This window comes from Haliotis rufescens, unplaced genomic scaffold, assembly GCF_023055435.1.
Source record: "Haliotis rufescens isolate VD_foot unplaced genomic scaffold, xgHalRufe1.0.p SCAF_44, whole genome shotgun sequence".
NCBI lineage: Eukaryota > Metazoa > Mollusca > Gastropoda > Lepetellida > Haliotidae > Haliotis > Haliotis rufescens.
The window spans coordinates 86,882-112,578 of NW_025964157.1; the positions used below are offsets into that span (position 1 = coordinate 86,882).

The following is a 25,697-nucleotide window of genomic DNA, read 5'->3' on the forward strand; positions in this document are numbered from 1 at the left end:
TCGAATCCTAGATTTGATCCGTGGCTTATCGTCACCATTCTCGTGCTCCTGGATTTCATCAAAGTAGTTATTGGCTTCGGCTTCGACTATTGAAGACACGCCGTGATATAACTGGAATACTGTTCAAAGCGGCGTTAAACCTCACTCACTCACACAAGGCGTGTCTTGAAATGACGGGCAAAAGAAAGTAAAAACTTGAAATTTGAATTGACTATCAAATACATCACCATCGAATACCAATTTCCTGTTTTTGTCATTTTAGCCACAATCAATCTTGGTTGTAAACTTTGCCCGGCAGATTATATTAAGTAACAACGGAACAAACACATGCAAAGGCAAGTAAATTGTTCACCTGATCAAAACACGGGAACACATGGTACAAGTCTTAATAGGGAATTGCATCGGACATATCGTTTGTCACTGATGCCTAAACCTTAGAAATTTCCACCACGTGTCAACCATAAAACGTTTTGAAAGCTCTACTAAGACCTTGAATGATGTTACCTTGATCAACTTCATGATCGTGATGCAAACTCGACTGTGTACTCTTGGCTCTGTAGAGAGCAGTTATTTAATAATTGCAGCTTGACTGAAGTATTTTTGGAACCTCAATATTTTTATAACGAATTGATTGCCATAACTGTTGAAAGGGTGCGAAGGATGTAGTCCCTTATAATGGAGAAGCGATATTTGAGCTAGTTCGCAAGGTAATCACTATCAATTGTTGAACAACTTCCATCTCTCACCAAATAAATTAAACGTGCCCAAAAGCGATTTCTTACCCTATTTTAAAGAGACCTAACTATATAACTACTAATCATTTTCTTCGTGTTGAAACAAGCCGTTGGCATGGGAACAAAGAAACGGTGTAAATCACCAGCTATTGCCGACGAATTCCATTAAAATTTTCGATGATAGGCATTCATAGAAGACAGAAATCTGTACATGACTAAAAAGTATTTACATTGGCAAAATATGCTCTCTTTGTAGCGCCTATTTTGTTCATCCAATTTGAATGATATGAAATCTTTATCCATATTTATATCAATCATATGTTCGAAAATGTGATCTAAGATATCATAACCCTCTCGTTGTCAATATTAAATGTCAAATATATAATACATTGCGCTTGTACCACCTGAGGTGGTTTTGAGAAATAAAAAAGTTCAATAAGTTCTGAAAGTTAAGAATGGCCATACCTAATGGAAGACGGGAGCAGTCTGCAATGCATTATATTAGAAGTAAATAATGTCTCGAATTATTTGAATACATTGAAACAAAATGCAACGACAAAATCATTTTAAAACATTTTTTCCCAACTATTAATAAAACAGATCTCGGTTGAAATGCATTTGGAACACTGTATCTTTTTAACTCATATCGAAAATAGTGTAACCTAATAGATGCTTACGTTATCGTCCTTTAGTTTATCCACTCCGAATCCGAATAAGAAGGCTGACATAGATCACTACTGTTACATAACTACACTGAGCGAAGTTACTCCAACTAAATAATTCCGATTGTGCATTGATCTATTTTCTACCATGATCGTCTCAATATAATTACATCATGTTTCTCTCCCGTGAAGATCCGGAGTAGAATAGGTCTTCAGCAACCCATACGTGTCGTACGAGGCGACTATGCTTGTCGTAAGAGGCGACTAACGGGATCGGGTGGTCAGGCTCCCTGACATGGCTGATACATGTCATCGTATTCCAATTGTGGGGATCGATGCTCATGATTGTCACTGGATTGTCTGGTCCAGACTCGATTATTTACAGAACGCTGTCATATAGCTGGAATACTGCTGAGTGCGGCGTTAAACAACAAACCAACCTCATATTACCTGTAAAACCAAATGTAAAATTTGGTTCGTTTTTAACATCGATCTGACTCAGGCGACGCCACGCTGTAGGCGTGGTTGTTATGATGATGATACGAATTCCAATCTTAGCTGAATAGTTAAAGCACAGAGAACATCTATTGTTAACCAGTTAATGGTTAGTAAATTTTGTAAACGCTCCGGTCGGTCTTCTCAACGTTTAAACGATTAATCGTCTTACTTTGTGTGTAATCTGTTCGATGTACACAGGTGTACACCCGTCCGTGAGATATATATTATTAAATGATGAGTCAATCAATGGATATTTGAGTTATCTGCTAACAAAGCGTATGGTCGTTTCTAGTCGGTTTAATGCTATATACAGCAATTGCCTTCAAAGGACTGAAACCATGTTTTGTGTATTTGTTCGTTGTTTAACGCCACACCCAGCAATATTCCAGCTATATGACGGTGGCCTGTAGATAATCAAGTCTAGGTCAGACAAACCAGTGATTGATAATATGAGCAACGCCGGCGGGTTACGATAACACGCAATCAAACGAGTCGGACCCATTAAATCGCCTAGTGCGACAGGCTTGGGTTGTTTGGGACCTATTCTAACTCGGAACACAACAATGGAGGAAGTGTTCGTGTCACGCTGGCGTTAAGGATGTCCCGTGTGAGGAGATTACTCGACATTTGTCACAATAGGATATGAGGGAGACAGGTCAAGAGATGCGGTGATGGGATAACGCCGACCTATCACCAGTGGGTTGTAGGAGTTAGTGACACTCGCTACTCACGGACCGTGTTCTCATGTGTGCTTGTATCATATCGCACAAGGTCATAACAGGCTACAGGCATCGCTGTTCGCTTAATAGAACAGTAAAAACGAGCATTTCTGCTGGTGACAGTATTCTCGGTATCTTACAGATAATAACAAAAAGATCAGCAACATCAAAATAAGATATGCAAACATTATTATCTTCGTTGTTATTTTTGTAGTGGTGACGGGTGATGATGATGATGATGAGGATAATAATGAATCAGTAATGAGTGAAGGAGTTTAAACGCCGCTTTTATCAATTTACCAACAATATCACGACGTACCCATGTGGAGAATCGTGCCAGGCCTTGAGTGTGACGCGTGAACGCTATCCCCATAATATAATGATAGGGATCATAATGATAAAAATACTAAATATAATAAATGGATGGTAGCAATCAAGATACTTATGCTAGTATTGATATGGTTATGATGATGATGATGACGGTGATGATGATGATGATGGTGATGAGATGATGATGATGATGATGATGGTGATGAGATGATGATATTGATGATGATGACGATGATGACGGTGGTGATGGTGACGGTGGTGATGATGACGATGGTGGTGGTGATGATGATGATGATGACGACGCTGACGACGACGACGATGATGATGATGATGATGATGTTCGAATTTGCTGACAACACAGATCGTGATGCTTTCTATAATAACATTGATTAAAACACCCCCGTGAATACTTTCTCGTAAGAAACCTAAACGTGTTCGTGCAGTGGCTTACTACGAACCTAAATACTAGGGAGAGATACATGTATGTATGCACACACTAGTACATGCAACTCATCATAGTCAAGATCTCATTTCACGCCCCGCTCTGTCGCTTGACGGGAGAGACGTAACACGAGAGGTACAGAACGCATTCACACAAGAGTTTATTCAAACCAACGCGTAGCGTTTTCAGACATGCTCAATCCAGAGCTTAAGCTCATGCCTGTCAGTCGGGTAAAGAACCGCTCTCATTTACTTGTCAATCTGGTATAAATCGGTCTACAGCAAATCTATTTCCCGTCAATCCCGCCACCTGGGTCATTTCATAACTAATGGATTTACTGTTACAAACAGGAGTGCATGTACTCACCTTCTCAGACTTAAGTAAAAAATGCCAAATTGACATTTTTTTATGTTTAATAATACCATGATCCGGCCCTGGAGACAATACGTATAGACCCATATGTATTATTACAAAATCACACCATTGCCCTAAACCTATTTCACAACCTGACAGGTCTAAATGGAAGAAATATGTGCGATTAATTGCTGCCAACGGACAGTTAGGTCATGGACTTTTCTGGTCAATCGGCCGACCTGATCAGCAGTTTTCACCTACGGGCAACCTCCAAAACTTGTGAGGTCTCAGTCTTGTGATGAAAGCCAGTGTCATATCAGATTCGACAACTTGTAATACAATTATGTGATGGGAGTTATCATGTGCACTGCCGTGCCGCTTGATGTGCGTCAGAAGTAGAAACGCTCCCGGCTGGATTTTGTACCCCCGCGGCAAGTGAGAACGCTCTGGTTAGTGGAGCGGGCACGTTCAGTAGCCAGCCAATTGGATTTCCGGACACAGGGAGCCCCTCGCTCCGTGTTTACATTGTGTTACTTATACATAACTGGTATGAACAACACCCTGGACAGGCTTGTACGTTCCGCCAAGCCGTGAGAGACTGTCAGTCAGGTGTTTGATGGTATCCGTTGTCTGGATAATACCTACGGCGAAGATTGAAACATTACATAACAATGTGAAGACGATGGTGGGTCTGTGCTTAGGATAAAGAGGAGGATAACAGCTTTTTAGTTAGGATAACAGTTTCTAACTGTGAAGAAGACAACTGATGTCGTTTGGTGGATGAGGATGTGATAGCCATCATTACAGAGTGTGTGTGTACAGTGATTGGTGTTAAGCTATATCGTGGATTGTTGTGATGGACACTGTTAACATAACAGTTAACTGTTAACATAACGGTGTCATTTTGACAACCCTGCATCAGGCAAGCTTGTTGTGTCTTGGGTAACGTAGTTATATATCGTGTATATCTACCTACAGAAACAGTTGAGTGTTAAACTGACAACTTTGATGGATAACTGTTAACCAAGGATAACTGTGATAGAGTACGATGAGAAGGATAACGGATAACACAGATCAGATTCTATATTGATTACATGTTACAGGATAGATATATTGTAAGTGAGAAAGGGATATACTCTGTAAATGATAACAATGTGTTATGGGTACATTTAAAGGATGATAACATCGATATACTACGCACATTTTAAAGGATAGCATGGATATTCCGTGTACATTCTGAATGTGCTGATTTGACGATTATATTGGAAGAGATAACATTTTTTTACTGAATCATCTGAAAACAATTATGATATATCGATTACACAGAACGGATATAAGAGTGATATACTGAGTTTACAACAATGATATGACAGCGATATGCTGAGTGCACAACAAGGATATAACTGATATACTGAGTGCACAACAAGGATATAATTGATATACTGAGTGCACAACAAGGATATAATTGATATACTGAGTGCACAACAAGGATATAATTGATATACTGAGTGCACAACAAGGATAAACCGTTATAATGGAGAAACAGGTGAAGAGCTACTCTCAGATCTATGCCGGAAACTGGCACCATGGTCCTCATGTGGTCTCCCGGAGGCACCGCGCCCCACCCCTGGTGAACCTCTCCCCCAGACTGAGGTCCCTCCAGGACGTGGAGACAGTTGGATATCCCCTATACGTCATATGGGACGAGAGCCCGGTCTCCTCTGATCAAGGTAGGCTTACAGCATACAAGGGATAGAGAGTGATACCTACTTAAATAATAGTGATATTGTCATCTGTTTTGTATAACATTTTATCAATGCAAACAACTTTGGTTTCTACTGACACATTTCTTAGTTGGGTCAGTGACATGTTAATTTAAAGGGGCACGGTGCCCAATCCTCGTCATGACCCTTGGTTTGTCCCTGCCGAATCAGGAATGTGGCAAAAAATTAATTGTGGGTGAAAAGATTTTTTTATCTTTCATCTGCGCCTCTGGATACAAATTGTTTCACCACCTGATTGTGACAAGTGGTACATGCTCAACGCCCCGTAATTGCTCCTCAAATACTATTCACAGCTTCGCCGGTACTCCGCACAGCCCTGTTACCATGTTACCATGTAAACAATACAAAACTATAATTCATGTCATATTTTACAAAAATACCGAAACTAGAGAACTTGATTTTTTTTCATCCTACCAATACTATTTTATAGGAAAAACAAAATTAAGTTTCAAGAATGTTATTTTTAATCCGATCATTACAACTAATGTAAAAAGAAACGGGACCATATGTGAAACAGTTTCTTGATGTACATAATTCTGTCACCAATGTTCCTACTTCCTTCAGTTAATGCCATCATTAGTAAATCACATAGAGTTGACTTTTTTAGCGGCACCCTTTTTTTTATAACTGTCTGTACCAAATGACTCCGCGTGCTAGTCATGGCGTGTCGCCGCCCAGCGGTGTGTGTGATGACTTTCGACGACAGCCACGTTGTTTTTTGTGTCTGGTACCATCATTACCTGTTATAATTTACGACGAAATGTTCTTGTTTTGATGATATCGGAGGTGGTTTTGTTTTTTGTCTCTGTACATGTTTTAAGCATTACAAACACTACCAGCCATTTATATCATTGCTATATGTCGTATGTATACCTGTTTGACTTGTTTGCTGTTGGCTGTTGTTTAAGGCCGCACTCAATAATATCCCCGCTATATGATGGTGGTCTGTAATTTATTGAGACTTGACCAAACAATCCAGTGATTAATGTCATTAGCATCGATCCACGCAACTGGGATACGATGACATGCATCAACCAAGTCACCGGGCCTGACCACCCGATCCCGTTAGTTGTCTCTTACGTACCTGTTTGGACACAAATATATCTATGTTGTACATTTACTGACAACTGATGATGATGATGATGATGATGATGAAGATGCTGATGCTGATGCTGATGATACTAATGTATATTATATGGATTTACAGACTGAATAATGGTCAAATAGCCCCTCCTGACAGCACATATGTTTTTCCCACCTGAGATAGAAATAAAAAAGACCTGCGAAACCGCCGCATCAGTTTCATATTCAGATATATGCGTCAAATATAAGTGACAAAATACTATCCCACCCGTGAAGAAACACATCCTTGCCGAAAATGGCGACTATGCTTGTCGTAGAAGTCAACGGTATGGTGGTCAGGCTCGCTGAATTGGTTGATGCATGGTGTCGTACCCCAATTGCGTGGATCGATGCTCATGATGTCAATCACTGGATTGTCTGGTTCAGATTCGATTGTTTACAGACCTGCTGCGTGTGGCCTTAAACAGCAAGCAAACACAAATAAGCAAAATAGTATCCTCAAGATGACAAAGTGAAAACTTCAACTTTCCCTTCATGTCGGGCAATATTCCAGCAGGTCCAGCTTTAAAAAGGTATCCACATTCCACAGCGTTTGAGGTACTATCGTGTCATTGATTGGTCAAAAGTTGTTTTATCAGGGTTGCTTTATTGAAGACATAAGAAAGGCTTTCAAAGGGTTTGAAGGAAGTCATAGTTTCCAAATGTGACGAGGGGCGGTCGGGTAGCCTAGTGGTTAAAGCGTTCGCTCGTCACGCCGAAGACCCGGGTTCGATTCCCGACATGGGTACAATGTGTGAAGCCCATTTCTGGTGTCCCCCGCCGTGATATTGCTGGAATATTGCTAAAAGCGGCGTAAAACCGAACTCACTCACTCACTCACTCCAAATGTGACGCGTCGGTGATCGAGATGACGTCCTATGCAATTGCGTATTTTGAATTCAGGTGAACATTAAACTTGCCTTTGCGTGTGTTTGTGACGGGTGCCATCGTTGGGCAGGATAAGCTCACCTTTTAACACCTGTGATAATCACTATTAAAGTGATTCACATACACACAGTTATCATATAGTCGGAATCGTACATTGGAGTTAAGAGTAATTGTGATTAAGAAATGATTTTGTTGCTTTATTTCTATTTTGATTCAAAACAGCTAATAATCTACGAAAGCATATTAGGCCATTCTTCAAGTAAATCTTTCAAGAAATAGTTTTGCGTTGTGCTTTAATATTTCACTGAATTTTGACTAAAACGGTTACCTCGGTTTCTTTTGCGTTTGAGTATATTAAATAATATATCGATATTTAACCAAATAAACGTTTAGAAATCGCACGTGGGTGTATAATCGCGTCCTTTCTTTATGTAATTGCCTCGAAGGCTTATTTAGTTCCTAATCCCTAATCCATGTCCACTAATGCTTCAAACGTATTTGCATGTATGACTATAGTGTACCTGGTCACCTGTGTCATAATATGGACAGCTTTACCGTACGACTACGAAGCATAACGAATATTATGGTCATGGTTGCTATTCATGAGCTGATAATCTGTTGTCTCAAATGTATGAGACACGCTTGCACCCAATGACCTCTGAACTGTGACTCAGATACAACTGTAGCCTCGGCATGAATTAATTCATGCGTAGTAATTGCAGTAGAAACATAACAGCAACAATTGTGATTCAGTAGACAGTAGTGTCGGTACAGGTGTGTAGAATAGTATCACGATACTCATACAAACCCTTCTGAAGGTGTTGGCGGAGCTAGGATAACATTTCCTCTCTTGTAGTCGTTCCGTGATTGCTTCATTGTAAAGGTACGTGTTATTGTTTTTTATATACGTTACGAAACAGGTGTGTGTATTCATAACACGTAAACAACATGTGTATCAGCACGAACTGTTTCTTGTGGTAATTGTAAACAAAAGTGAAGTGTTGAAAAGTTGTTTGGTTGTTCCATTAAGGTGAGGTGAAATTGGGTTTAACGTCGCGTCCAAGATTATTGCACTTATATAGCGACGTGCATGCACGTGTGTGTGTGTGTGTGTGTGTGTGTGTGTGGCTGCTTGTACTAGTCCGGACTGATGCCGATTTATAGTGCTAGCTCACTGAGATACCATGCCGCAGTTTAACATGAATACCCCACTCAGACACAGTATACTGACTCCGAGCCGACCAGTCCTTGTTTTAGCCCCTTAACGCCGAGCGCCAGACAGGGTAACAATAAGTACCATCTTTTTACCATCTTTTTGAAATATCGGAACAACGGATAACTCGGTCTATTTATGTGGTTCTGCGGACATGATAAATTTAATTGTACATGGTATTATATAGCTTTTAAGGAACAGTTTATCGAAACTTTTACAATCAATTATGTCAGCTATTCGCTAATGTGGATAATGTGGAATGAGATGAAGCAAGATGGGGTTTAGTGAGTGAGTGAGTTTGGTTTAACGTCGCTTTTAACAGTATTCCAGTTATATCACGGCGTGTCAGCTTAATGTGAGAGGAAAGCCCGAAGTAATGCAGGTCTCAGACGTTTACCACTTCGGTGAAACCCACGAGCACGGGTATGGTGCTGACAAACCTAGAAACATAATCGGGGCGAACCGGGATTCGAACCCACAATCATAGGTTTCTGGCGTGTCCAAGGGACGCAACTCTGTAGGGCGACAAGGCCACCCGTGCCCCCGCAGATCATAGAAGTTCTTCATACTGGTGAGCGCTGGGTATTGTCTATATCATAGGATTACCATTTGGTGACAGCTGTGTTAAACTTACGGAAATAAAATTTTAAGACAAGTTGAAATTCCAAGTTAATATCTTGAAATTTCAACTTAGCATCTTGCAATTTCAACTTATTATCTCAAAATTTCAAGATCAGTATCTTGAAAATTCAACTTAGGATGTTTCTTGAAAATTCAACGTAGTATCTTGAAATTTAAAATATATGGCCCTAAAAGGCTTCCGTAGAAACTCACTTTCTTGTCACGAATTCCCGTGTTCATAATAGAACAAAATAAACCTGACCTTTGGCCTCTAACCTTTGACGTCGATGTTAGTTCAGCCTGCATTGTTTCATAATGTCGATCTCCAGTGTAACAATCGATTGTGTCGACATGGAAAATTGTCAAATGGTTTCTGTTTTACCCGTTTCTGTCGCACGAGACTGGTTTAATTGGTTTCAAGAACGGTCCATTTCACGAGAATGATATTGGCAGTATTGACAGCGTCTGTTGGACAGGTACCAATAAAAGCAGTCCAATGACGATATATGTGATTAGTTAATACGGCACTTACTTCCAAATTTGTTCCAAATAAGTACCAATTTTGTATTGATTGGCATTGATAGACACCACTGCGTTCACGATGTCGAACTATTGATCACCTGAAATGCACTAAGAGAAAACGCCCCTTTGTTCCGGTGTTGGTGAAAACATATTCCGTTGGATATATACTCAGCGTCATAAATAAAGGGTTTATTCTTAATATCGAAAGGGGGGGCACGGGTGGCCCAGTCGTCTAAGTCGCCGCGATTCGCTGTGCAGAGTTGCGTCCCTTTGGGCATGCCAAAAACCTATGATTGTGGGTTCGAATCCCGGTTCGCCCCGATTATGTTTCTAGGTTTGTCAGCACCATACCCGTGCTCGTTGGTTTCACCGAAGTGGTAAACGTCTGAGACTTGCATCACTTCGGGCTTTCCTCCCACATCAAGCTGACACGCCGTGATATAACCGGAATACTGTTAAAAGCGGCACTAAACCCAAATTTCTCACTCACTCACTAATATCGAGAGGCCATATGCCTGCAGTACATGTAATACGGTAATGGGTGTACAGCCATTTATCAGGTAACACACGTGGCACTTCTGAGCTTCTGGGGGCGGTCGGGTAGCCTAGTGGTTAAAGCGTTCGCTCGTCACGCCGAAGACCCGGGTTCAATTCCCGACATGGGTACAAGGTGTAAAGCTCATTTCTGGTGTCCCCCGCCGTGATATTGCTGGAATATTGCTAAAAGCGGCGTAAAATCATACTCACTCCACTCCACTCTGAGCTTCTGGGCAATATGTACATTCACAGCTGACTCTCAATCCATTCTCAGAAGGTATCGAGCGGCCCGCATATCTGTTGCGTTTCATTATTGGAAGAATATAGATCAAGTTCTATTTTGGAGGATTTGAAATATTAAAGGCATATATGTATCCACATGTTTTGCGGCAAGCATGCTACGTACGCGTGCAGCGCAGTGTTAAAGATATTGGTAATTGTAAACAATATTATCAAAGGACAGGGGCACACAACTCCCTCTGGGTATCATTGAGAGAAGGACATCTTAAAGGGCAAGTTCACACGGAAATGAACCAATTTTTCTTGTACTTTTTCCACATTAAAAGTGTTAACATAGAAGTGTCATAGACAAAAATATAAAAACATCATATTTAATTAACATATTTTTTGCATTAAAACGATTTATATTTTTCACATTTACTAAGTGTTCTATTTCCATAACAAAAACACCATGGCTTATGCCCCTTGCAATATGACGTCATTGGTGCCAATTGATAAACATTATGACGTCATCATGCTTTGTTAGAGCCGCTTCACGTGGTGTAGGTACAGTTTTGTGATTTTAGCGTCTCAGATGCCAGCCAGAATTGTGTTATACTGAGTCACCACTGCGCCGGAGTGTGTCGTAGACCATGTTGTTTTACATAAAAACTGGTCCTTGATATCTTTTGCGTTGAGAATAGACAGGGACCCAGTTGAATTAGCACCAATTACGTCATAATCTAAGGGGGATAACTCAGGCCTATTTTGCTCGTAAAACGAAGGCCTTATAACGACATATCATTTTAACACTATTGTGAGCTTCCTACTTTCACTGTGAGAAAAAATGAGTGTATATTTTCAAACACAGATACTAACTAATTCTAAAATTGTGTTTTGTTTAGAAAAAGAAAGAAAGTGATTTTTGCGTGTACACTTCCCCTTTAAGAATCTATTTTGAAATCGAACACGAATCTGCAGTGTCACCTCTCCGCCTAGCTGCCTTGACCGAACGCATAGTTCACGATAACCAGAATGACTTGCAAACCTGTTTTCACAAAATTTCTTTTCTTTATGATAAGAAAATGCATATATGCAGTGGAAAGCTCTGTCCACTTTATCAGGTGAAGTGACATGTGGTTTAACGCCGCGTTCAAGATTATTGCACTTATATAGTGAAGTGGATGTGCGTGTGTATGCGGTCCGGTCTTAGGCCTGGTAGTAACACGGGGATACCACGCTACAGTTTGTATAATTATTCACCATGGATACCACACACTGTACGGACTCCGAGCCGACGCGTTCATGTTTAATACCCCCAAACCCAAGCGTCAGACGGGGTAACAGTGAGTACCTTCTTTTAACGTCTTTTGGTATGCGACGGCCAGGGGATCGAACCACCGACCACCGCTCACCTGGCAGACACTCTATCGACTAGACCATGGAGGCGGAGCTACTGTAAAAGGCGACTATGCTTGTCGTAAGAGGCGACTAAAGGGATCAGGTGGTCAGGCTTGGTTGATGCATGTCATCGAATCCCAATTCCTTTTATCCATGCTCATGTTATCAATCATTGGTCCAGACTTTTTTTAACAGACCGAATCCCCACATGGGTACAATGTGTGAAGCCAATTTCTGGTGTCCCCCGCCGCGATATTCCTGAAATATTGCTAAAAGCTGCGAAAAAACATACTCACTTACTCATAGGATCCTCGGGACCAAATTTGAACCGTAATCCCCACATGGCCAATGAATCCACCTTTGCTCATGAATCGTAAACTTTAGACATCAGGGCGCCGTTCCACAAAGCGATCTTAGCGCTACGACTATCGTAAGCCAGTGTTAAAGTATGGGAGTTACGATCACCTCAGCGCTAAGGTGGCTTTGTGGAACGGGTCCCAGATGTGTTGACACGCAGTAAGATATCCTGCCTTAACCGGCATATGTCAAGGTCAAGGTCAAGGTCAAGGTCACTAAACAATTTGGCTCAGAAATTCAAGAATTCTACGACAAAAAGTGCTTCCAGATATGTTTCTCTCAAGAATTTCCAGGAAGACATCTTAAAAGGGATGCATCGGCTAATTGATATGCAGGTCATGCGATGAGCCCAACTCTAAACTCCAACATAAACCCACATGCAATCTTCCCTTCCTACGAATAACTTCCTTCGACCCCTTGTTCAGAAACACATTCCACACCTATCCCCGCAGTCTATGCTTTGTCATAATTTGTCTAGACCGAAAATCTGTTTTCCTTGTAATCCTCATCAGGCAGTTATAACACGAACGTGATTATAGAGTAATTCCGTTTCCTTGGTGTGCAACAAACGTGATATGACCCAAGGCTGGTAGCAGAGTGATATCATATTCCAAAACCACTAGGGAAATCATCATTAATGAAAAGGGCTCGAATAACGACTTGCAAGTACTTGATGGAGCCCCAGTGGAATAGGAAGTGGAAACCCACAAGAATATTTCTTCAGCTCTTTACGTGTTTGTTTTAGGCATCGCTAGAATGGCAGTGCCTTGGAGCAGGCCAGATACAGTTTCCCGCCATTTCCTATGTTGTTGCATCATTATTCTGGCCCAAGATGCATCGATCATCACTCTTCATTAGTTTCACGTAGGGACGGATGTCTAGCCTGAAGCCTTTCTTCCCTTCTAAGATGAAGGAAAACGCTGATTTCAAAATTGCACCAACATGTGGATTTCTTTGGCGGAAGGATATTTTCGGTTTGCTCAAACTATATTTTCTGTCACGGTTGTCATGTTGTGGTTCAAGTCTTCAGTCCGTCTCATATTGTTGGGTTAATTGTTTGAAAAGGGGGAGAATGTGAAGGTTTCGTCTTTGATACTGTCTTTGTCGCGTCGTCTATATTAGCATGTACACCTCCTTCTTCTGGACACTGTATATGGTAGTGCCATTGGTCGACTTCGCTACAAAGTAGGAAGTGCTGTAGATTATACATCGGTCGTCAGCTAAATTCCCCCGACACAACGGGAGGCTTTTACTCCATTTGTACCTTCATATCTGAACTTCCTCACTCAGTTGTACTGCACGTGATCTTCTTCACTCAATTGTACTTCACGTGATCTTCCTCACTCAGTTGTACTTCACGTGATCTTCCTCACTCAGTTGTACTGCACGTGATCTTCCTCACTCAGTTGTACTTCACGTGATCTTCCTAACTTAGTTGTACTTCACGTGATCTTCCTCACTCAGTTGTACTTCACTCGATCTTCCTAACTTAGTTGTACTTCATGTGATCTTCCTCACTCAGTTGTACTTCACGTGATCTTCCTCACTCAGTTGTACTTCACGTGATCTTCCTCACTCAGTTGTACTTCACGTGATCATCCGATTCGTCACTCCGTTGTACTGCACGTGATCCTCCTCACTCAGTTGTACTTCACGCGATCTTCCTAAATTAGTTGTACTTCACGTGATCTTCCTCGCTCAGTTGCACTGCACGTGATCTTCCTCACTCAGTTGTACTTCACGTGATCTTCCTCACTCAGTTGTACTTCACGTGATCTTCCTCACTCAGTTGTACTTCACGTGATCTTCCTCACTCAGTTGTACTTCACGTGATCTTCCTTACTCAGTTGTACTTCACGTGATCTTCCTCACTCAGTTGTACCTCACGTGATCTTCCTCACTCCGTTGTACTTCACGTGATCTTCCTCACTCAGTTGTACTTCACGTGATCTTCCTCACTCAGTTGTACTTCACGTGATCTTCCTCACTCAGGTGTACTCCGTCAAGGTGTTATGTACAGCACCAATCTATACAATCAAATTTGGAGAAGCCCTGTTCCATGATCTTTGACAACGGAGGCCACAGGTAACACTCAAAGCGTGACCTTCAAGAATATGCTTTTGTGGTAGACGACGGTCTGGATTTACTGAACAGGTTTTTCTCATTTCTAAGATATACTTGATAATCCATTTAAATCCACATAAAATTCCCGAGGCCTATCCAGCGTTTGTTCCCATCGGGGTCATCATAAATGTGTGCATGATAATGTCTATATTTGAATGGTTACTTTGCATAACCTGATCAAGTCTTGTAATCTCGGAGCCAAGGTTAAGTCTGTTTTGGAAGGTTTCGGAAACCCTACTCCACGCCAGATGGAATGTTCCCCTTACTATCTCGTGTGTAAATGTGAGATTAGTATCTAAATTGTTTGTATGACTCCTTTCAACACTTAGCAGCAGAGTGTCACTAACGAGGCGAGTGATCCCCGCTTGACCCTGGTCCGATACCATCTCTCTCCGTGGTGCCCGATGCTTCTCAGATAGGTGATGTAAACAATCTTCTTCATCTCAGAGTTATACACGGCTTTGTGTCGTATCCAAGATGCATCTATCTATCAGATTATCGCAGGCCTGCTAAAATACATTGAAGAAGGTCCATTGTGGCGGTGGGGTAGCCTAGTGGTTAAAGTGTCCACTCGTCACGCTGAAGACCAAAGTTCGGTTCCAACATGGGTACAATATTAGAGCTAGAACGATTTACGTTGCGATACGATAATATCGCGATATGATATGATACACTTAACGTTCAGGGAACATGTTTACCATCAAAGCGAATGAATAATTTTATAGTAGCTCAACCAAAATATTTTGTGGATTTTGCGTCAGTTTAAAACGCTGATGCTTTAGACCCCCCCCCAAAAAAAATAAATAAATAAAATAAAAAAAATAAATAAATAAAATAATAATAATAAAAATAAAAAAAAATAAATAAATAAATAAAAAAAATAAATAAATAAATAAAATAAATAAATGTATTTTATATATATTTTGTATCGATCAATGATCTTCCGGTACGGCGTCGCATCGTGGCACTCAGTCTCGTCCGACCTCTACACAAGTCTATTCTTGGTCCCGCGACGTGATATTGTTGAAAGTTTGTTTGTTACTTGTTTAACGCCGCCTAAAATTACAATTACATGACGGCGGTCTGTAAATAATCGAGTCTGGACCATACAATCCAGTGATTGATATCATGAGCATCGATTCACTCAATTGGGATACGATGACATCAACTAAGTCAGCGAGCCTGACCGTCCGATCCCGTTAACCACCTCTTACGACAAGCAGTCGCCTATATTACTGAAGGATAACGTTGACTTAAGCGCCAATGCTATTGTGAGAGCTCGCAAGTGGTTTGTCGATTGTGAACGAAGTGAAAACCTACGCTGTTTGTGCCTTTGTATCCGGGCGCCGACAGATAATATTCCACAAAGACTATTCATTAACAGCAAACACAAGCATAGTTATAAAATACATAATTATAGTCTCAACTGGTGCTCTCATTCCAACACAAATTATTGAAATAGGATTTGTTTCTAATAATAACAATCTCTAATAAGTCGAAGGAAGAGGGATTGACTTGAAATAATCATAAATGTGTAATCAATTATTTGTTATTTTGTAACTCATTTTACAATTACTAACACCTTCCAACACGACTAAATCTGATTTCCCTTGATGAACACGAACAATTTGCTTGTCTCATTTTGAACGTTATGTTCTTCAAACGAAACAGATGAGTTTCATTATATTTAAAACTCAGTTAAAGCACTTCCATGTCACGTGATGAACAACGTTAAGACTGGGGTATAGTTTGTAGTTAGGTGGTGTGCTCCTGGTACAGACTTACGCTAAGTCTCCGTAAATATATAATTTTCATAGAAACAAACATTCCATATAAAACTTTAATTGAAAAGGAGCCCGAGTGAGATGGGAGATTGAACCTGTGGAAAATCTAGACTTGCTTCATCTTGGGTTATATCATTACAGTAAAGGCTGGTCGGAAGAGAAAATAAGATGGTTCGGTGACTGTAAGACAGACCTTTCCAGGTAAAACAACATTTATATTGACAAGAGTTAGGCTGAAAAACAAACGGTTACAGCAGAGGCTAGTCTGTCTTACAGACCCTGATACAAATATATATCAAATACAGCTCATGCAAGTCTATAATGTTTGGCAAGTCTAGATTACTGCAGTTTCTGAAAATGAAGAGAGTCACTGGGCTCCCTTTTATTATATTTTTATTAAGGTAACTGAACAACTGTTTTTTTCTGTACAATATTATGTTCATTTCAGAGACTAGATGTTAGTCTAAGCAGAGGTGTAACCCTGGTTTCCATTCTCTACTTGGACACAATATGGTTGACCATCGTTGGTGTCTTGGCTCGAACATCGCTCAAAGCGACGTACAATTCTACTCACTGTATTCAATACATCTGTTTTATAATACACGGCGAAGTATCTTCCCGGACTGTTTTTTGGGTTCGGGAGAGTTTGTTCAGCTCTGTCTTTGAAATAGAACAACACGTTTTATTTTTTTAAATTTATTTTAGACAAGTGTGTCCAATACAACTCCAGGACTAGCGTGGATGTGTTTGTTAAGAACCAGTGAGATTACAGCTACTGTATGTTTAGAAGCTAAACCATCCTTCCAGCACTGATACATCAGTCATGGCTTCTCAGGGTCTGCATATGCATAAAAATGCGATAAATTTCAAATCCGTCACGGCACAAATGAAAATATATCTTCACTTAACAGGTTAACGCCACGTAAAGGAGCGTGGCTCCAGACAGCCTATATTTCATCAGCATGACAGTCTCGACGCCCAGCAGTGCTAAAACTCGCCATAGAGTAACCGCCGTCCATATTTCACACCAAAATGCCACTTTTATCACCTGTTCATTCAAGCATATCATGGATGTCTTCCAACGTATGTACGAACGTAGATATCATATCCGGCAGATACGACGTTTTAATGAAGAGTTTTAGACCCGGGGAAGAATAGGTCTTCAGCAACCCTTGCTTGCCGTAAAAGGTGCCTATGCTTGTCGTAAGAGGCGATAAACGGGATCGGGTGGTCAGACTCGCTGACTTGGTTGATGCATGTCATCGTATCCCAATTGTGTGGATCGATGCTCATGATGTCAGTCACTGGATTGTCTGGCCCGGACTCGATTATTTACAGACCGCCGTCATAAAGCTGGGATATTGCTGAGTGCGGCGTTAAACAACAAACCAAATAAGAAAACCTCTTTGTTTATTAAACTCCGAAAATGTCAAGTGTGGCCTCTGGATATTGAGCGAAACTCCGTAAAATCAACACTCTCCATGTGGTTTTTCGCCTATACTTGTTTTGAAGTTTTAGCACAGTTGAAGACACTTGTCAGATCATCGACCGCCTGTTGATCACGTGGTGTGTACTTTTATTGCGATACAACGCCACCTGTCAGCTCGAGGTCTGAGTGCTGCACGTGTTTTCCATGCAAACTGTCATGTGGCTGTTTCTTCGTGGAAGAAGTTGTGACTACTATGTCGTCAGAACATGAGTCTGTTGATACGACTGCATTGTGCTTCTTCTGTCGTCGGATAATATTTTCGGACACCATACTGTTTTCGGACGGCCATGTTTATCGCGATTATTCGCGCCATAACAAGGGGTGTGGCGCCACATAGACATTGTAGATACTCAATAAATACTGTAGATGGTGGCCTTAAGATAAAGTCTTCTTTCTTTAGTGAGTGAGATGTTATACAGTTATTCTTGTGATTAGCGAGAAAACTACAAATGTTTCTTTAGCGTCCGAAAACCAATACACGGGAATATTTCTACTGCTACTACCACTACTTATACAACTTCAACTACTTCTACTACCATCACTACTGCTCCATTGTGCTACTAACTACTGCTGCAGTTACTGCTGCCACTACAACTAAACCTACTACCACTACCACTGCTGCTGCTACTACTACTACTACTGCTGCTACTACTACTACTACTACTACTACTACCACTACCACTATCAGTACTAATACATTGTGCTACTAACTACTGCTGCTACTACTAAGTACTACTAATACCACTCCCGCTGCTGCTGCTGCTACTACTACTACTACTTTCAACGCCACTACCACTGCTACTATTTTCACTACTACTACTACTGCTACTATTTTCACTACTACTACTACTACTACTACTACAACTGCTACTACTTTCACTGCAACTACTACTACTACTTTCAATACTACTACTACTACTACTACTACTATTTCTACTTTCACTACTAGCACCGCCACTACTACTTCGACTACTACTGCTACTACTTTCAATACTACTACTACTGCTTTCACGACTAGCACCGCCGCTACTACTACTGCTACTATTTCCATTACTACTACTCCTACTCTTTCTACTACAACTACTACTACTACTACTACTACTACTACTCCTACTACCACTACTACTGCCCGGAGTGATGTTGCTGTAATATTGCTACAAGAGGCGTAAAACCATCCTCACCCTCTCCATGAGCTGGAGTACTGGGCACTTCATCAGTTCACAGTCCACTTCTCCCCTCCATATCGGGTCCTATTCCACTCATGATTTCAAATCACCAATCACATTTAGTGACAGCCCGCTTAAAATTAATTTTAATATACAGCCCCATCTCTGTCACGACCACACCAACAATCACATCTAAAAAAGAAAGAACTGTCGGAAATACTAGAACAATGCTTTTTACCCGTTAAAAATATCGAGAAACTACGGATCTACCTACTTGCACTTTTGAAGTATTTCAGTCACAAGGAGTCCTATCGACAAATATAGTCCGGCGTGAGGTCATCCCCAGGGGCATATGTTAGGTAATTACATCAGGCTATAGACTGTGTCATACCTGCGTGACAGCACAAATTTAATTTCTAAGTTTATCATCATTTTACTTGTAAAAGTACCTTTTTAAGCCAATCACAGTCTCAGTTAGGATAGGCTAGATTAGTCAGAATTGCATAATTTTGATATACGCTATTTTAAAAGCCCTTTCAGTGGTATTTATTAATTAAAGCCAGAAAAGCTTTTTTCTAGCATTTCCGACAGTACTGTTTCTTTCAAAACATCCTATCACCTCATCTACACTGACATTTAAAACGTTTCTACCTGGTGACATTGGAGATATGACATATATGGGCAAAAAACCGGCACCACATCCGAGAACACCTACGCTTAAACTGATCCTTCAAACATGATACCGACACTTCCATTTTGAAACAAAACAAGACACGAATACCGTACACGATGTCGTATTGGCGTCCAAGATGATATGTTTTTGACGTCGTCATTTCAAATTAAGAGAATTTGCGAAATACAAATTTAAAAAAAATGGAACATTAATAAGTTGGTATATACACATTCAAGATGAGGTTGCATCCGTATCGGGTGATCCAGTGTGAGTCAGCTTGTTCCTGCGGAATCTGAGAATCTGCTGATATTTGTGTTGTCTGGCAACAGAGCTATCTGCAATAGATATACTGTGATTGACTTTTGTGAGGTGAAATGTGGTTTAATGTCGCGTCAAAGATTATTGCACTTTTACAGCGACGTGCATGGACGCGTGTGTGTGTGTCTGCTTGTACTTGTCCGGACTGATGCCGATTAATAGTGCCAGCCTACTGAGATACCATGCCGCAGTTTAACATGAATACCCAACTCAGACACAGTGTACTGACTCCGAGCCGACCAGTCCTTGTTTTATCCCCTTAATGCCGAGCGCCAGACAGGGTAACAACAAGTACCTTCTGGTATGACTCGGCAGGGGATCGAACCCCGGACCTTCCGCTCTCCGGGCGGACGCTCTACCACTAGACCACGGAGGCGGCCTCTGGTTTTGTAGTCTGTGCGTGTTGAGGATGATCTAGCCAACATAAAGGTGTCCAACAAGCTTTCCACAGCCTTGCATTTTCAAAAGAATAGTTCACAAATATAACTTGTATGTAGTTTTGCTGTGATATGGTTCTTAAAGATGGGTTCAAAGGTTCAAGAGAAAGTAGAGTGAAAGCCTAATTCCGTATTTATTTTTAAAAACAACACTTATTTATATCCTTTTATATCCGACATAGAACTTTTGAACGGCTCCCTGCGAATGTTGTGACGTTTTTATTATGAGTGAGTGAGTGAGTATGGTTTACGCCGCTTTTAGCAATATTCCAGCAATATCACGGCGGGGGACACCAGAAATGGGCTTCACACATTGTACCCATGTCGGGAATCGAACCCGGGTCTTCGGCGTGACGTTATAACAGAAACACAGGTGATAAAGAAGCTGGTAAGTTATAATGACTGCGAAATCTAAAACGGCAAACAACAGAGTGTATGTGATAAAGGTCAAGCACACACCACCGACTCTGATCATATGAGATGGGTGGAACTGTCAGTTGTAGATCTAGGATGATAATCGCTCAATGCGAAATATTATAGCAAGTCGTAAAGTTGATATAAGTAGGGATGCTGACGTATTATTCTGGTTTTTTTCACAGGGCTTTCAAGATTTAATAAAGGGCAAAGATTTCAGTTTGCACATTAATGCGACATTAACACCGTCTGACACAGTTTGTTGCGTAATGGCAGCTACATTGCTTGTTACACGGGATAATACCAGGTCTTTATAACAGGTCTTAATGACGCCTTGAAACATTTGACGTTGACTTTCACTTGATGGAACACAACACCTGTTTACTAGTTTTCTCCTTGCCTCCTGTCTGACTGTCTGTGTTTGTCTGTCTGTCAGTCTCTGACCCATTCTGTCTGTTTCTGACTGTCTGTCTGTCTCTCTGTCTGTCTGTCTGTGTGTCTTTGTCTGTCTGCCTGTCTGTTTGTCTGTCTGTGTGTCTTTGCCTGTCTGCCTCTCTGTCTCTTTGTCTGCTTGTCTGTCTCTCTCTGTCTGTCTCTGACTGTCTGTTCGCATGTCTGTCTCTCTCTGTCTGCCTGTCTGTCTTTGTCTGTCTGCCTGTCTGTCTCTGTTGGTCTGTCTGTCTGTCTCTCTCTGTCTGTCTCTGACTGTCTGTTCGCATGTCTGTCTCTCTCTGTCTGCCTGTCTGTCTTTGTCTGTCTGCCTGTCTGTGTGTGTCTTTGTCTGTCTGCGTATCTGTCTGTCTCTCTGTGTGTCTCTGTCTGTCTGTCTGTGTGTCTTTGTCTGTCTGTCTGTCTCTGACTGTCTGTTTGTCTGTCTCTCTGTCTGCCTGCCTGTCTCTGTTTGTCTGTCTGTATGTCTGTCTTCGTCTCTGTGTCTGTCTGTCTGTGTATATCTATCTATCTATATAAATATGTATATGTCTCGCCTCTGTATGTGGTGTTGTGTGGCGTGGCGTGGCGTGGCGTGGCGTGGCGTGGCGTGAAAGCTAAAGCCGTTTTGCACTATACCCAATTGGGTTCAATTTATAAAATAGAAATTATGAAATAAAGTTGATACTTTTTGAAGTAATACTCACAAATAAACACATCATTCTTGTAATAAATCATTACATTCAAACATTTTGCAACAGACATATCAAAAGTGAGGTGAGTGTGTCAAATCTGTATCAGGAAAATCAATGTACATTCCTCGCCAAAGTATTCAACTCTCATCAGATGATACAAATCCCTGTGCAGCCCATACGATGGGGCTACTTGACTACATGTTGCGATCTATACGGCAATTGACGGGGCTGTCATTTTACTTGTCGTGTAAGATAATATTCCCATGTGGAAATGTCACGACTAATTCCAGAGCTACAGTTGACGCTGTTGCCGTTGTTCGGGCCTTATACGTCCTCGTCGACGAGGATATAATTGGGTGGTAAGTGCTCGACACAGCAACACGTGTTTGGGGGCATTTGGAAAGCTGTGTTAGAACTAGATTTGGATATCGGGTTTTGCGTTTAATTTGTTCAGGTTTCTTTTGCGCTGATTTCAAATAGGACATTATTGTCCCTATTGGAACAGTATGCCAGAAGTGATCCGAACCTTCCTGTGCCAGAGAGTGCAGTTTGTATAAACGCCAGAAGTGATCTCTTTTCAATCCAGACCTCACTGTGCCAGATAGTACTGTTTGTATAAACGCCAGAAGTGATCTGTTTTCAATCCAGACCTCACTGTCCCAGAAAGTGCAATTTGTATAGACGCCAGAAGTGATCACTTTTCAATCCAGACCTCACTGTCCCAGATAGTAGTGTTTGTATAGACGCCAGAAGTGATATCATTTCAATCCAGACCTCACTGTCCCAGATAGTACTGTTTGTATAGATACCATAAGTGATCTCTTTTCAATCCAGACCTCACTGTCCCAGATAGTACTGTTTGTATAGACGCCAGAAGTGATGTGTTTTCAATCCAGACCTCACTGTCCCAGATAGTACAGTTTGTATAGACGCCAGAAGTGATCTCATTTCAATACAGACCTCACTGTCCCAGATAGTACAGTTTGTATAGACGCCAGAAGTGATGTCATTTCAATACAGACCTCACTGTCCCAGATAGTGCAGTTTGTATAGATGCCAGAAGTGATCTCATTTCAATACAGACCTCACTGTCCCAGATAGTACAGTTTGTATAGACGCCAGAAGTGATCTCATTTTATTCGACATTTAAGGTCATTGATCTTAAATTTGATTTAAGGTTGGTGTTTTTATATTCTTGAACGTACTGCATTTTCAATCGAAATGCTGTTGATCTCACTTAACATTTGACCTAGATATATAGATCATATAGATAGTGGAAGTGATATATAAAATAACACTGTACACATGTATCGTCACATGATATATATTGCATATGGTAACCGTCGTCTCCAATAGTGTTATGATGACATAATGCTTGTCTATTTACCTCGGTTTTGAATAATATGAATCTAAGTCTTTAATAGGCATTAGGAAGTTGGGAGAACATGAATACATGCCACTTGATATGGAGAGCAACTTCCATTATTCGTTGTTACGGCGTTTCAGAGCTACTTCTTGCTCCTTCATCAGGGGGCGGTCGGGTAGCCTAGTGGTTAAAGCGTTCGCTCGTCACGCCGAAGACCCGGGTTCTATTCCCGACATGGGTACAATGTTTGGAGCCCATTTCAGGTGTCCCCCGCCGTGATATTGCTGTAATATTGCTAAAAGCGGCGTAAAACCATACTCACTCACTCACTCACTCACTCCTTCATCAGGTAGATGCTTAGTTAGTGCATAGCGTCATGTATACACATCATGATATGTTTACACAACACAAGGTGGGATGACTGTGCAAAGATAACAATATAATGTCGTAAGTGTGGTAAGTGATTAGGGTGGTGTTTAAATATTTTGATGTAAGAGGTTGTCGGGGCTGATTGGGATTGGGTTGGGTAAGGGTTGTTGTAAGTGATTGGATGGTGGTGTTTACAATAGGACTTAACTGTTCAAAAACTGTAATCAAAAGTTCTGATCCGGGTAAGATAGAGGGGCTTCTCTTTATCAATAAGCGTCATTGTATACAAAACAATTATGTTTTTTTCCCTAACATGCAAATTTGTTTTAATGACCCTTTCTAATCGCCATCAGTTCTTTGATTACTCCCTTCCCCAGGTCACCGCCATGCTCCCTCAACCATTTTATGTTAGTTTTACAAACATTTCAACACATGGGCAACCCTTTTAATCCCCGTGTACCTTCTCTGACCCCACATTAAAGGGTAGCACCCTTATCCTCACCTGTCAGAGTCCCTTTCTATTTCTAAGTTATATTATTGATCTTTTAAACCATTGTTCATTTGTCTGAAATCCAGAATTACAAGCTACAATGTTTCAATGATGGTAACAGTTTGGGTCAGGGGTTTAATTCGTCTGTGCACTCAGCTACCTTTTGTTTACAAGCCAGGCCAACTTGTACCCAAATGACCATGTCCAATGAGGTCACTTGGTGTGGTCACTACCTGCTCATCAACGCCTCGCTGATTCTCCACAATGAAATGCTACCTCACAAACCTTTGTGTCATCGTTGAACCATTGGCATGCCCTTTTCCCCGCCGGTTTAAATACTCCTCATCTCTCGCTCCAGAACAGAACTTGATGTGCCAAGCCTCGCTACCTCTTCTCATGTAGTTATAATAGTTATTTTTCTAAGCATTCTGATATATTTTATGAGACCCGATCTCGCGGATATCATGTTCTATTGCTGGGATATTTACAGCCAGCGAGACAAGTGTTTGTTTTACGATTGTCAGGAGACATCTACCCGCCTCGAGCATTTGGGTGAGTTTGCAAAATTTATTATTTAGAAAGTAAACAATATTCACATGGTAGAAATGATTGCGGTACTCTTCAGGGACAGATATACGTACGTTCAGCGCCTGGGGTGATATTTCAATACATACTGGGTCAGTAGCTTGTAGATCACTAGGGCTCAGTGTTTTCCCTGCTGGGGGCTTAGATGGAACTGAATCCACTGACCCATATTTTTAAAGGCCGCACTTCATCTTATTTAGGACAAAAAGGGTATGAAGTTGAGATCTGAACTGGAGAAGTACCCTGTCCAACCTATAGCACCCTTCATAAACACATGCAAAGGCAAGTCAATTACTCTTTTGAAAAAAGCACGGGAACATATAATACAAGTCAAAATAGAGAACTGTATCCGACATCTGATGTATCAAATTTGGAAATGTCCTCCACACGCCTACCACAACTATTTTTGAAAGTTTTATTAAGTAAAAGCGATAAAATCATTTCCATATTTATAAGACATCTCTGAAAAATGGAGATTTCGTTGTAGGATTCCGACTGTGTAATTAGCATGTGTCTATGAATCACTATCAAACAGTGATTATACCAGGTGTTCAGTAAAAGGTGAACGTTTCCTGCCACACTGGTGGCACCCATCACAAACACATGCACAGGCAAGTTAATTATACCACTGACCAAAACACGAGAACATATAGTACAAATCAAAATAAGGAATTGCATCGGACATAGTTTTTGTCACTGATGCGTCTGGATTCCTCCTCCAAATAGCTACAATAAAACTTTCTGAAGACTTTACTGAAGACTTGAATGTTGCAACCATGATCAAACAACTTTTAAGCAAGATTCATATGCTGCTCTTTGAGGGTTTTTTTAAAAACTGCTCACTTGTACCTCAAAAGTTGGGAAAAGTAGACACCAGAGGCTGAAGGTGCTGGAATATTAATATTGCTCGACATATAGGGAAAGCTGACAATTGGAAATTCTTGCGGAATGTGAC

At 41.0% G+C, this 25,697-nt stretch overlaps 1 protein-coding gene across 3 annotated transcripts in view; it reads left to right on the forward strand.

Annotated features, from left to right (window-relative positions):
• LOC124136023 overlaps positions 1-25,697 on the forward strand; it is a 211,957-nt gene that overhangs the window by 2,454 nt on the left and 183,806 nt on the right. The window contains exon 1 of one of the 3 annotated variants that reach the window (XM_046501761.2): positions 4,183-5,469. The exons of the other annotated variants lie outside the window; for them this stretch is intronic. Within the exon in view, the coding sequence (XP_046357717.1) occupies positions 5,274-5,469 (196 nt within the window). The 5' untranslated portion in view covers positions 4,183-5,273. Of the gene's footprint in view, positions 1-4,182; positions 5,470-25,697 lie in introns of those variants that run through there. 3 annotated transcript variants of the gene reach the window in all.